The 14,976-nt window shown below is 33.9% G+C and overlaps 2 protein-coding genes and 1 non-coding gene across 4 annotated transcripts in view; 2 read left to right on the plus strand and 1 right to left on the minus strand.

Moving 5' to 3' along the window:
- Window positions 1-14,976, minus strand: part of LOC105336575 (RB-associated KRAB zinc finger protein) — an 86,284-nt gene that overhangs the window by 45,378 nt on the left and 25,930 nt on the right. The gene's annotated exons all lie outside the window — the stretch shown is intronic.
- The window catches only part of LOC105330515 (protein hunchback), a 43,227-nt gene continuing 31,807 nt past the window's right edge, over window positions 3,557-14,976 (plus strand). The window contains exon 1 of one of the 2 annotated variants that reach the window (XM_066085970.1): window positions 3,557-3,639. Coding sequence is in view for 1 of the 2 variants with exons in the window: in XM_011432232.4 (XP_011430534.3) it covers window positions 13,664-13,703 (40 nt within the window). In the remaining variant the exon portion in view is untranslated. Of the gene's footprint in view, window positions 3,640-13,306; window positions 13,704-14,976 lie in introns of those variants that run through there. The other variant, XM_011432232.4, reaches the window with a different exon arrangement.
- On the plus strand, window positions 7,613-7,769 carry LOC136275929 (small nucleolar RNA SNORA53). The gene has a single exon (XR_010714438.1). It is a non-coding gene; the product is annotated as a small nucleolar RNA SNORA53 (small nucleolar RNA).

Genomic DNA, 14,976 nt, shown 5'->3' on the forward strand with positions numbered 1-14,976 from the left:
TATCGTTGTTAGGCCGTGAAAGGATTGTGTTTTGACCTTTTTAGACATTTTTAACAAAAGTAAAGTTAGATTTATAAGCCCAGAGTCCCATCTTCTTTAGGTACACAATGGGATGGTATTTTGAGTATTATTCACAACAGCTGTACCGGATAAATCCACATCTGTTTCAGTCAGACAATGCGAAATGACCACACCGCATAAACAGAAGCTACATGTACTTGCAGTATTATGTTTTTTTAGATATAGGAATTACAAATCTTTCAATAACATTTTATTATTATATGGGCGACTAAAAGTTGTCCATTTTTTATATCAGTTTTTCCTAAAGTCAGAGTTTTTAATGAGTAATTAAAAGCTAGATTCCAAAAATCCAATATATATATTTGCTTTTCACGAATTACTTCACATATACAGTCTATCATATTTTAGATAGAGACGCATGTATGCATCATTTATTAAGATAATATCCAGTGTAATTGGAAAAAAAATCAACAGATTACCGAGGAGAATTATGCACAGCATAGAGACAAAATAAAAATCACATTCATGAATATGAACGTAAGATCGACTTTTTCATGCTCTCGTGTATGTTATAAGCAGGCATTTATACAAGAATAACGTAAATGTAGTTAAAATACTAATGTATCGATGTTCTATAGTACTTCTGTATTTGTGATGACAATTTGCTCACAAACGCTTAATTAAAGTATATGGTTCACTATAATATTTCTTAATTAGTTTTGATATATCTGTAACTACATGTATTTGTATGGCAATATGTATTTCAGAATATTTACTTTTTTCAGTGTTTTTGCCGGTAATAACACTAGGTATCGATTTTGTACTATACAGTCCAATGAATTCAAATGACGTATAATTTGGGCGCAAGTGCGGTTTGCTTATATATATTCAAAACTTTAATCGTACAATTGCTGAAAATTATATAAATAAAAGTAAAAAGGAATCATTCTTTGAGCATTATGAGGTTATAATTTCAATCGGTGCATTACTGGATTTGATCACGCCCCGACCAAAATTATCAACTCATAATACTCAAAGAATGATTTCTAGTTCCTTAAACAAAAATATTCTTCATCAAATTGCGGAACAGTTATACTGATCATCACGTGGCATTCATGCTTCAAGAGATCTACAAACTGTGTGTCTTTCCACGGACAAATGATTAGTTTTTCCAAATTGGTGTACTATGAGATATTGGCATAAACAAGATTTATCTCCATAAATTATAAAAATGACCACTGGCTATTCAACAGCTGGTGTATTAATAAATTTCAACATGTGCTTTGAAAAACAGCAATTGGTGATTCATAATACTAGAACAGCACGTGTTGTTTACATATACATGAAAAGCCATTGTTAAAAGGTTCGACTGAGTACTGTTTGCGTAATAAAATTAAAAAAAACAAATGAAAAAAAAAATCCACAGAAATATATTCCATTTAAATCATTTGCCGTAGTACAGAATCGTATATTACGATAGCAATACCCCCCCCCCCCCCCTCTCATAATTTAGATAAATGGAACTATCTGATTTGATATGAAAGTGAATTATCAAGACCTTCTATTTCTTAAAACATTATTACTTGATCATTTTTCAGACATCTGTATAAACAATAAAGACTGAAGACAGTCAACGATAATATTTGTACACTTTAAACATACACCTCTATTGGTCATTACTTAACATATAAATCTTCCAAAAACTAATTAATAAACATAGCCCTGTCCGAGGAATAAAATTAAAAAGATTTATTGCAGATGAGGAAAAAATGTTGCGCAATCGCAAACTCGGTGAGAGAGATGCTATTGTCTCCAGCGTCGGGCTGTCACGTCATGGAAACTTGTTCTGTAGTACATACAACTTATTTAAAGGAAGAAGAGATTTATGTGAAAAGATGAAGCAAAGTTCAGATACAGGCCTTTTTCAGGTGTAAAATAAATTTAGTTGTTGTCAAGAGCAGTGACAGAGTAACGAAACGCGACAAAACGTTAACATGTATCATGTCAGGAGCAGAACGCCGCGCGTGTCAAAAAAGGCAGGGGGTGGTCAGGCATTTTACACGTCCCCGTGCTAATAGGGCATCCTGCACCATTAGTTATGGAGGGGTTTCCGCTAATTTAGTAGATATGAGCTTTTCTTTTTGTGTCAAATGAAGAGAACCCGACCCTGAAAAGTAATTTTCAGTGGACACGAAGTTTGGTTATATTTTAAATCTTATCTTCACATAAATGTGCATGTATACTCAAGTCAGATAAAATGCTTGAAAAGAAGAAGCCCGCGTAGCAAACCTACATGTTTGCAATAAAGTACTAATGTACTTCACCTAGTGACTCACTCGTTTTGCTGGATAACAGACACAACACAATTATTACAATAATCTAAAATACGATCAAAGATACCTTGGCTTCAAAACATATTATATAATATTTTATTAACATTGGCATTTTCTCTGCTTCCTGGTCCGATTTTTAAAATATTGTTTAATTTATAAATTTAAGTAGGAAAGAATCGATTTTCAAAGTGAAAATCCTATCATTAATATATTTCAATTATCTCAATTTTAAAAGGATGCTTACTGTCAAGTTTTGTTAGAATTCAACTGGCTCAGTAGTTCGGCAGAAGAGGTTGTACACTGTAAAAAGTAAGAGAAGTAATGACATACACATGTACATGTATTTATAAACGAGCGCAAATCTCTGACTCAACAGAAACTTGCAAAATTGGGAATCAAGACATTGTTATATTATGCAATTTAAACATATTCATTTTTTTTATATTAAGGATATAAATGCAGAATTTCGCAATGCCGTTTCAGGACACAAAAAATGCGCGTCCGTCTATTGAAATAGCACAAAGCCAAATAATGAGCACAAATAAGCAGCGATTATCCACAATAAGTTTGATATTTGAAAAACGAGGAAAAAAGTTGACATGAGTTTGATGAATTTGATAATTTCTTTTGTTTAGCTAAATAAATCCATACAAAAAGCTGTGGGTGTTCATTCTGATTTAAGGTAATGGTCTGGGAAAATATCTGCTCACAGAACAAAGCATTGAATACACACAGTCTGAAACACGAGCTCGAAGGTAAAGTACAAGTTAAATGTTGAATAGATTATAATGCTTTTTTAAAAAATTGTTTTATACATGCAAAGATTCTGTCAATGCTTTAAAAAATATTGTTTTGTACTAAGACTTTGAAATTACATAGATCAGATTGAATAATAAATAATTTTAGAATCAGATATTTCCATGTACATGGATTAAAGGGGTGCATTGAATGTAAATGCATTCATTTTCATTTATCAATTATTCTTTTCATACATTTGATTGTATTTAAAGTATTTCTAAAGTAACTGAATTTGGGCAAATATGTTCTAAACAGCATAGGCTAAGAACAAAATATGGATTTAATCAATGATAAACAACTTAATTCAACCGTGTTCACACAGTCAAGGGTTGAAGTCGTAACAAATTTAACACGAAGTTTGTTGAAGGTTCATCCATCGTATTTGTTTTGATTGAAAAATAGGAAGCAGCACGTCAAAGCCAACACGACCGGAAGTCCAGGAGAAAGCTTCTCTCGTGCAAGTCTCGTTCACCCCGTTAATACAAAGGTAAATTATATCTTACGGAGGAAAATTCCGTCCATTATGTCATATACTTTGTCAGAATTTCAAAGAACATAAATAATGCTGACCATCGTAATGGGCATTGGGTAAAGGAAGCGCATGTCAAATCGCGCAAGACATCAGGTAAAACACGGTAATTACAGTAAAAAGCTGTTGTCAATCAGTGACAACCAATCAGTATACAGGTAAGAAAATATCTGTCACCGATAATTAACTGCTGCTTTCTTTGCCGCGTTTGGTGTAAATAATTTCATAGCTAATTGAAAAAAGTAAAATCCATGCATTTAGGATATATATATATACACACACACACCCGACCATTGATTTTTTTTTTACTGACAAATGTACATATTTTTAGGACGGTTTCAGTACTTAGATGACAAACGTAGAGAAAATCTCAATGTTTTTAGAATTTTGCAGCAAATGTTTTAATAATTTTTTTTCTAATGGCAAAAACCATCAAGTCGGCGACATTGGCGGCAAATAAGGTCCTCTGTTTACACCTACCGATTTCTGTTAGAGGACGATGACTTGTCAGTGTTACTATATTAAAACAATAACATAAACGCCACAATTCCAATTCTGTATTACATTACGTCATACCAGGCACTCTGATACATCTGAGCCGATAAATATAATCAACGTGTGTATTAATGAACAAAGTCTTTGTGAAACAAAACGTATCAAAAAATAACAGTAGGTTCGAAATTGAACATTTAAACAGTAAATAAACAGAAGATACAAAACTATGGCAATCTGGATAATTACATGTCTCGAATCAAAAAAAAGAATTCTTCCTTTCTTAAAATGGATTCTTAAAAATGTTCATTGTTTCTAACCAAGTCCAATCCACACTTTGCAAACGTTGTTTCCCTTTGCGGGGCCAACCCAAAGGTCAAAATGGAAAAATCCAACTTGTTCCTACCAAATATTTGGGGGTCCTTTGATACAATCTGTGAATTTAATTCATGGAGTAATCAAAATACACAACGGAATTAGATTTTATTGTCAAAAGAGTTACAAACCTCTGAACTAAAAAGGCTACTTTGAGAAATCTATGGGGGGTTTTCCCCCAAAGATGGCGGCTAAGGGACATAAGTTTTGTAAAGTGTGAATTGGCCTATTTCCCCCCGACACATCATTTGAACCAGCTAAAATCATCATGTACCATTTTAGAAGTTTGCATCTAAAAACTCAGAAATCTGACCCCTCCTTTGTGCATTAAAGACAGTAACAAGACAATAATATGAAAGTGTTGAAATCTCTTATCTTAAAAAAAATCGGTCTTTCTGATGTTGTATGTCATGTTGTAAATTTAGAATTTACCGGGTAGCAGTAAATACAAAATTCACAACATGACAAATTTTGAATTTACCAGGTGGCAGTAAATACAAAATTTACATGACAAGTTGTTATGCTGTAAATGTTGTATGTACTGCCACCAGGTAAATTCAAAATCTATAACATGACAGTAAAATCACAACAAATTCTTCAATTTTCATAAGTATATATCTGCTGTCAGTGCATGCAAATGATCATGCGATAACCATATGAGAGAGAGAGAGAGAGAGAGAGAGAGAGAGAGAGAGAGAGAGAGAGAGAGAGAGAGAGAGAGAGAGAGAGAGAGAGAGATTCATTCTTATTTCAATGATACAAAAATGGTTTTTGATTTTCAACGTGCAATTTGCTTGGTGTGCCCTAAACTGTATGTGGTAATGTTATAGAGCAGATCTAGAGTTTGCAGATCGCGGACAGGGGCACCTAGCCAAAGCGGCTATTGGTAATTTTGTGATTGACATGTTGGGGGACATTATATCTTATTTTTGTATAACTAAAATATATAACATCATGGCAAAACAAGTCTTTACAGCAGTGCTATATCTCCAATGGTCATATACTATGGAGATGATTGATATACTGTTCTCTCGGCCGTCGACATATCCAAAAGCTTTATACGTAACCAAGTAACAAGAATTACCAATGACATCGCTATAAAAGAAAAAATATGACAGAGTGATGGGTCAGGGACAGTGATTATGTATACATACCCTACATTTGGTCATATCGTGTACCTTGTAAAGAGTACAAGGGTAGGGACTATACTACATGTAAAATATCTTGATATTTGATTGATCAAATAGGTCTCTCTCTCTCTCTCTCTCTCTCTCAAACACAGCAGAAAATACAAATATTTTGGTGTCACGAGTTGCATTAAGGGTATTCTTTATATGTAATGTATACGTGTGCAATTCCTCCCTGTGATAAAGATTGCATGCGTACCTTTAGAATAGTCAAACACTCTGGACCAAATTTCTCTTTACTGAAACAAAGGGCTCGAAAGATTCACTGTCAGTTAATTTATGTCCCTGGCTTACTTTTTCTCGTTATAACACACCTGTTCTGTCGAGGGTGGCTTGACCAGGTGTCAAGCGCCTTGTTTCCAACAGAACGATGTACATTTCACAGCCCAAGGCCCCACATATCACCACAAACAATTAGTATTTTATAACTGGAAAACCCATCTCACACACGCTTATAGTCTGCTAATTATTATTTAATGGTCAACCGCGTTCGCGTTCGATTGGCGTAGATTTCCTTAATTAAAAATGACAACAACAACAAATAGGTGGACGACATTATCCAATGTTTTTTTAAAAAATTACTTGATTTATGAATTAAAACTACACATTTCTTAATTCATCAGGAATTAATTTGAAAATTAATCAAGTTCACGATTATATTCAGTTCTTTGATCTTATCTGGTCTGAGCTTTGTTTTAGCATAGTTTAATTGAGATCCATGCATATTTTCACAATATATGGCCACTTTAAGGTATTCTATAATAAGCAATCACCCAGTAACTATAAGAATTATAAATATATCCATCTTTAAAACAATTGCTGCTCATTCCAATTGAACACACATGTACTTTTACTTTTAAGAAAATTCTCAAACTTCTAAACAAATCATATGGTGTAAAATAGTTGCTGATCACAAAATTCTTTAAAGCGAGGTCTAATAATATATTGAAGTTACTTATTGTAAAGGTTATTTAGTCATACAAATTTTGTTTGTTGTTTTAACCCCCAGCAAGATTATTTGTTAGGTCGGCCTTTGACTAGATAATTATGAAACGACTCGATGCAAAATATGGTATCGTTTACCCACGGTTGTATTTGTATCGTGCTGGGTTAAAACGTAAAAAATAAGAAAAAACATTTTCAAAATTTACAACTATTCTATAGAACGGAAGTGAAAATCGACGATTTATCATGCGTCTTCGGCAATATAAGCAGTTATAAAACACTCGTTATCACCAAATACTAAAGCAATACATGTATATTTGTTTTTCGAAATGTATGTGTAAAAATTTGGTCACCTGCAAAATGGCTTGTAAAATCTTTGTAATGACAGTACATATATCATAATATACAACAGATTAAAACAAGACCCAATAAACTTTTCACTCGCAGCCTTGGCTAAAGGCTAAACGACCCTCATCAATAATGGATCATATCCTTTTAAATGGAGTTTGCAGTAATCATTTCTTCTATCAAATTACCAGATCTATTATTAAAATGGGAATGAAAAATGAACGTGAGCAACTTGTTCAATATCAACACGGAATGAGATTGGGGGATAGAATTGCGTAAGAAGAAAGGCAATGCTGACCGCGAATATACGATCACTAGATAGGGTGTGGATTTTTTTTCACTCTATCGAATCTGGACCTTATGGTGGCATATCTCTGCCCCTTATGTGCTAGTTATTTTTCTATCAAGAAAGTCGATCGACATGCAAGATAAATATGTTGACATGCAAGATAATTATGTCAACTTGCAACATAACTATGTTGCCATGCAAGAAAATTACAATCAGATAAGAATTATACAAAATCTCAAATATCGCCCACCTCCGACATCCAGGATGCTACCTTTTTATGTCGACGTGCAACTTATTTATGTTAACATGCAACTTATTTATGTCGACGTGCAACTTATTTATGTTAACATGCGAGATAAATATGCTGACATGCAACTTATTTATGTCAACATGCAACTTACCTATGATGACATGCGAGATGAATATGTTGACATACGTTGTGTGTCAACATAAATAAGTTGCATGACGACATATGTTGCATGTCACATATTTATCTTGCATGTTAACATAACTAAGTTGCATGTCGACATAAATAAGTTGCATGTCCACGTAAATAAGTTGCATGTCGACATAAATAAGTTGCATGTTGACATCAATAGGTAGCGTATCTAGCATCTTGGATGTCACATGTTGGCGATATTTGAGATTTTTTATAACTCCTATCTGATTGCAATTTTCTTGCATGTCGACATAGTTATGTTGCATGTTGACATACCTATTTTGCATGTCAACATCTTTATCTTGCATGTCGACATAATTAATGGAAAAATAACTGGCACACAAGGGGCAGAGATATGCCACCATAGGACCTTTTAAATTGACTCCTATTCGCGAATCGAAAGCTTCATTTATTTTAGAGAAGTTTTTTTGAATGTGTATAAATAAAATGAATTTTTTTTTTAAAAATCAGGCGACATCCAATTGTTGTTTTTTAATTGTTCAAACAAAATTTGCAAACAGTTGAAAGCACATTGAAGGAAATGGGGTTTTATGACTAATAAGTTCTTCAATAAAATGATTTAGTTCATGAAATTATATAAAACTTAAAATCTCAAAATTCATTATTATTAAATTTAAGGACAAACATCTCGACATATAACCCACATCATGCTAAATAAAGCAAAAAGTGAGCAAGACATAAAAAGCGATGGGTCGTCTGGGGGATGAATAAGTCTGTATCATTTACATCTATATCCCTAGTTGTATAATTAATTGTACAGATAACTCGTCATCTGAATTAGTCTTTTGGAACACCACCTGGTGGGTAATCTTCTTAACCTCGGCCAAAATACATGAACAAGAAACACTATATTAATTAATAAAACAGGAAATGAATTGTAAGGTATTTTTAGCTTGTGCCAAATTATGCATCTGAGATGATGCCTTCTGTGATTATGGTGCACCCAGGAATCTTCTGTCACACTGTATGTTTAAAAAATGACAAGAAAAATTTCTCGAAACGTTTATCATTTTATTGTATAATTATATACCTCGTATTGTGGACAGACCTTGTATAATGACATCTTTTAAAGCCTAAATGATATCATTTACCAATAAGTCGGCATTCTGTAGAAGTGTACATGTATTGTAAATCGACACAAAGGCATATAAATAAATCCGTGCATTAAAAATGTTCAGGAAAAAAAACAAGGTCGAAAATTTTCAAAGTTTGTTCTATAAAATAATATTTGGCATATTTATAGGCATCATAATCGTTTATCTAGGAATATAACTGGTTTTTTTTTATATAATAAAATCGATCGATAATTAAAAATAACTTTTAGTCCCTTATGTTTACCAAACTACGAGATTTTAAAAGATTCCCTATATATCTCATTTTAAATTTGTATTTTGATATCAAGAGCGTCAAAAAGAAATTTGAATGTTTGAATCCCAAGCTCGTTTATTTTACGGATATCTATATATATTAACTGTTATGGGGAGTGTTTCCACAAATGCTTATCATAAAAAATGTGTTCTTTTTAATTAACGCAAATGCATGAAATGACCTATATCAAGATTTAACCAAATTGTGTATAGGATCCCTCACGTCCTGTTTCTCCAGAATAGCTTTCAGGTGGAGACTTTTCGAACACTTCTTTTTCTCCCCAATAAGAAGCCTTGGTCGACAGGATGTTTCATTAAAACAATATCGTGGTGTAATTCATTGTAGATCGACAATCAGTATAAATAATTTCTGAATTACTAGTACTGAACTCCTGACTCCATCCATAATGGTTCGGGAAAATGTATCATATGTCATTACAAATAAATAATGGACACTAATGGCCTTACTGCCAAATAATATCCTGCGTCCAGAAAAGATACTAGTTACCGTCAGGCCGATCCCGATCGGTTGATTGCCAGTGCCTTGGTCTTCAAAGGACAGACCAATTCCTGGGTCTTACGCAACAAGTTGGCGGCCACCAACTTATCGTCAACGTCATTTGCATTCTTTTTTATGCCTTTTAATGTAGACACTTCTAATATATTTTTTTACCAATATAATCAATAAAGTTACAACGTGATAACAAAATTTTACAGTTTTGAGATTTTCACTAGCATTTGATATGCACGAGGACATTTCGTTTTAATTTAATTGATTATTGCGAATGGTAAGCCGCTTTAGCCTTCATTAGAATCTTCCCTCGACTTTTCCCTATTCTCGTGTAAAAAATTAAATAGGGCCACGCGTGGACATGTCAAATAAATAATTACATATGTAAGGACCACGAGTAATGTCCATTGCCGTCCATGCTACCTTGCAAAAACAATGGCCGGTATTGATGATTGAAAATCAATTGAAACTCTATAAAACATGGTAAACTACTTTGGATCTCATTAATTATGGACTTGTGTCACCCGATCCCTGGCCAAACCTCTGGTCATTATTTTTATTGGTAAACAGTTTCAAAGTCGTATCGAAAGCAGCAATCATGCATATTGTATGCCTGCCTTTAAACTGTTTCCTATCTACTTTCTAATCACCAGCCTCTGAGAATTCCAAAATTGGATGAATATGTGCTACGGGCAATTTTCTGCTGGACAAAAATATCAATTATTAAATGAGAGATCAAATGTGATGAATAGGTTTGAAAAGTGATGCCTTAATCATTTTATGAAAATGGGTAAGCGTGAAAGTAGTCCCGGGGGGAAAGTGACCACTGGCGTCATATATGAATGTTATAACGGGGACCCTGCGCAACAGTCAATAACGGAACAAAAACAGAAGGCTTGCTGAACAGGGATGTCGCTAATCGCTTCAAAAGCAAGTGGCCTTTATACGAGAGAAAGCAAGAAACGTGCTCTTATTATGCATCTTATTTCATAATCAATGTAGACATATACATATTTTCTCCTAAATGAATTACAAATACTTCGTGTGATTTTTTCTTCAAGTAGGTCAAAAACAATTAAACAGGTTGTTGATTAAAGAAGGAAAAGGTCAATATTCCCGTCAGATCTTGTAGGCTTGGAAAAAATATCGCGGTAGATGTTGACAGTGTAAAGCGTTATGACTCGCGTTTTAAGAAGATATCTGGACAGGAATTTTGTACTCGTCTGTGTAACAATTTATGCCTGTTTCTTTAATTCAAGTAGGGAAATGAGTAGATATATAAACATCCCGGATGTATTTTGCAGATTAAGACCTTGTATAATGCCGTTAATATTTATGTACGTACAAATCGTCGGAAATTGTGCACAACAAATCAATCGAGACAGAACGTCGGTCAAACTTACATTTTATACCGCGGTTCCCAAAATATTCATAAAGATGTAGATAAAAAGGGGACAAGATAAGTTGTATTACTTAAGTTCTCTCTCTCTCTCTCTCTCTCTCTCTCTCTCTCTCTAGTTCGGACACCTTTCGGGTGCCTCTGTTCTTATCACACTGTGACATAACGAGTGCGCCAGAGCACTCGGTGTCTATAAAACAGTGCATTTTATTGACGAAGAGTTGTTTTGGAGGGAAACCCGCAGAGGGGATTATTATAATGATCACGGCGTCACTGGTCATCGGCCAGCTGTTGTATTTTACTGATAAATTATTCAGAGATGAGCAGGCAGAAAGTAGGTCAGAGTCAAAATGGCGCTGTCCATCACATTTGCCGTGATGACCTGTACGACCATATTAAAAAAATATGTGTGTATTTTCTATGAAAGAAAAAAGAAATCCTAAAAAAATGATATAACTTTAGAAAGCCTTAAAATATGATTGTAAAATCATTAACAAAATTGTGTCTTTTAAATGAAATACAATTTTTGACGTAGTAGGAACGCATCTCATCAATACAACGACTTTTTTAAAAATTTTATATAAACTTGAAATGTATTACTTGTGAATTATTAAAGCCATCTAGGTCTATATCATCAAAAAAATGTGAACAACAAAAGAACAATTAAAATTCTTTCACTAGATATTGCCGATGGACTTTGGTCAACTCGTGCAGCCCTGGATGGTTCGGCATTACGTCATCACAATGAATCTATAAAATGAGAGAAAGCCAATCATAAATATATTTCCCCGGTAATAAAACTCAATTTTGGCATTTTAAGTGTACTTGAGTCCCGGCTTGTGTGGGGAAGTGCTTAGCATTGCATAACGGTCCGATAGGACGACATGGTCAGTTTTTATCTAAATAACCTAGATAGAAAATATTGGCCACGGGTAATAACATCAAAGGCCGGACAACAACTCCAAAATAATTTTAATCAGGGGCTCAAAATAGGTGCCTAGTTTACGTCTTTCGGACAAAATTCTTCGAATCATGTTCTTTTAGTTTTCTTCACCACTTGAAAAAAGTTTGGTGAAAAAAAAACTCAACTGTCGCTTTCAAGTGATTTAGCCATTAAACCTCAAAGTCTGTTTTTGAGATTACCCAATTCTTTGTTTAGCTTTGTACTTTGATCGTGTTTATCCTCCTTGGTGGTGCTATGACACGGTCCCATTTGCGCCTCATATATTTGTATTTTTCACCTAAAATATATAGAAGATGGAGTAAGTGATCGTAACCCTCCCCTTGCACTATTTAACAACTCTACATACTCGGACAAAGCAAGCCAATCAATAGTCAAATATTTGTCAATCTGGGTCGACTAGTCTTTTGAAATCTGGGCTTGTTTTTGGTAAAATACAATCAAAATGTATTGAAAAATAAAATGACGCAATTTTGGGGGCTGGCAATCAATGGGCCAGTTATTGACATAGTTATTGACGAAGCTATTGAATTCTGGGACCCGTGTCATTAGAGGGAAAAAACAAGTATGGTCATTCAGGCCTAATGTTTGTTCTTGGAGAGAATGTCCACATCGTTTTTGACATAATCTATTGATCAATCTGTCCGAAATGTTTTAACCTCCAACAAAAGCGGGGAAAAAAGTTGACCATGTACGAAAGGAGAAAGAGAGAGTGGTGGTTTTAATTCTACGAATAAAAAACAACAAAAAGTACCCACTTAAAAAAAAAGAGAATTAACTTAAAAACGATGACTTTTCAATGATTTTGTTTTATGTAATATTACAAATTGACAATCCACCGCCTGCGGCATTTACTCTAAAGTGTATTCTCACAGAAATCTGATCGTTTTCTCCTTTCATTAAATTCATTTATGCATTTAAAGAAAAACAATCTTCTTAAATATATCTCGTTTCTCTTATATCAAAAACCACAGTCATTTCCTCCGATTTTACATCATTACGTAACGCCATTGCGATACTAGCTAGACGTCATTCCTGTAGCATCCAACATAACCAGGTCAATTATCAAAAAAATCATAATTAAGATATGCAAGTTTTAAAACCTTCGGCCGATGCAAGTGTATAGATAAATAAGTATGTGTACTGGTCAAGTCAAAATATCGTTTTGAGACGAAAAAAACCCTCCCCCGTTTCAGTATGATAACCCAGTAATACGTTTCTCTTAAGCACCTCCCCCTTATTGGATAAAAATGGACTTGCCTCCGAGCCATTACGTAATAGCACTGGTCATCTAATTTTTGCTGCCCTGCACTCTGCCTCAATGTTTACTCAGTTTATTTCGGCCAAAGTGTAAACAACTATGGTGTAATCGTTTTGAAGTTTTATCGCCAACTTGTCCCAGCCATAAAAAATGAGCTCTTGAACACACCGAGTGAAGTGACCAGTTGCATAATTTTATGGACCGTTGAGAAGGTTTTCTTTCAGAGATTGACCAGTACATAAGTCAATTAGCCGCCGTCAAAACTAGGGCACACTGACTTTTCGGACAGAAAAAAATTTGAAATGAACAAAAAAGTTTAAATATTTATTTATTTTCTCAAAAACACCAAACACCATTGCGAGGATAATCTGACATGGTTTCAGAAGTATGAGTGAAGAGGTTTGGACGCAACGAGGAAACATGATCGGTAGGTGACAAAACTTTTAATGTCCAGCGTAAAAAAATACTTTGTAAATTAATATTACCGGGTTTTTTTTTTAAATATAAAAGTACTTGTTTTAAATGTTAGCACTTTAGTTTTTTTGATGCTCAATTGTATTAGGGCTAATTTTCGTAGGCAGAATATATTTGCATTGCCTTTTCTTCTCGAAAAACGAAGAGAAAAAAGAAAAACTTCTAGTTCCTTTTTTACCTACACTTTAAACATAGGCAAGCACAACTGCATGGTGTGTGGTGTGTACGAGGCCTTTTTCAGGGGATTACGGGGAGGGTGGTAGAATAACTTTCTGGGGGTGACCATTAATGGACCCAGCTGGGTACTGATTTGATTATCTACTCCAAGAAAAAAAACATATTGAGAAGGTGTGAGGAGATCAGGTGCTTCAGGTTCTAATCCAATCAGTCCTGCTGCTCTCCTCTGTATAACTCGGGCAGAGAATGGTGTAATATACACTATATAGAGTGGGCTAGATTACAGGGACAAGTGAAATCACAGTTTAAAAATTTAAAAAAATACTTTCTTTGTAGTTTAATTCCAAATACCAAAAATATGACTGATTTGTTTATTAAATATATGAGAACAATTTTAGTAATTATTTATCAATTTTTTGTGATTGATAATTCTGTTTTTGAACATTTTGAACATTCAGAAGATTCAAATTCATATCAGGGTAGCATTTTTGATTTTTTTTTTCACATTTCTTTTTAAATAAGGACAAGAACAAATATATGGAGAAGATCATGTATTACGGAGCTGTGCATATTTTATACACAAATTCTTTTTTTGGAATAGTAATACACTGGAATGCATAACTACAGTTCTATTTCATATAGATAATTCAAAAAAGAAGCGTAAGGAAATTTGAAAATTATTCTATATAAATACCTATACTATATTTAGCCACATTCTTTAAAAAATATTATTTTTTCATAATCTTGCACTGTTATAAATGTATCATTTAAAAAAAGGTGTATCAGAATATGAAAAATGATCCAGAAAGCAGGTAGTTAATTACCTCCCTTGGTGACCCCCTTTCACTGGCTGTATTGGGAACCCCTGATAGCAATACAAAAATGTTGATCTCCTCTGGGAGGAAAAATATAATCAAACAGAAACCAGGTTACATAACCCCCCTGATAAAGTGACTTAGGCCAGGTTAAAAGAGCTGGCCACCTAATGGCAAGCAGTGCTCTCTTATGCAATTTTTGACATATTGGAAAGATAGAAACCAGTTACCAAA

This window comes from Magallana gigas, chromosome 5 (genome assembly GCF_963853765.1).
Source record: "Magallana gigas chromosome 5, xbMagGiga1.1, whole genome shotgun sequence".
Classification (NCBI taxonomy): domain Eukaryota; kingdom Metazoa; phylum Mollusca; class Bivalvia; order Ostreida; family Ostreidae; genus Magallana; species Magallana gigas.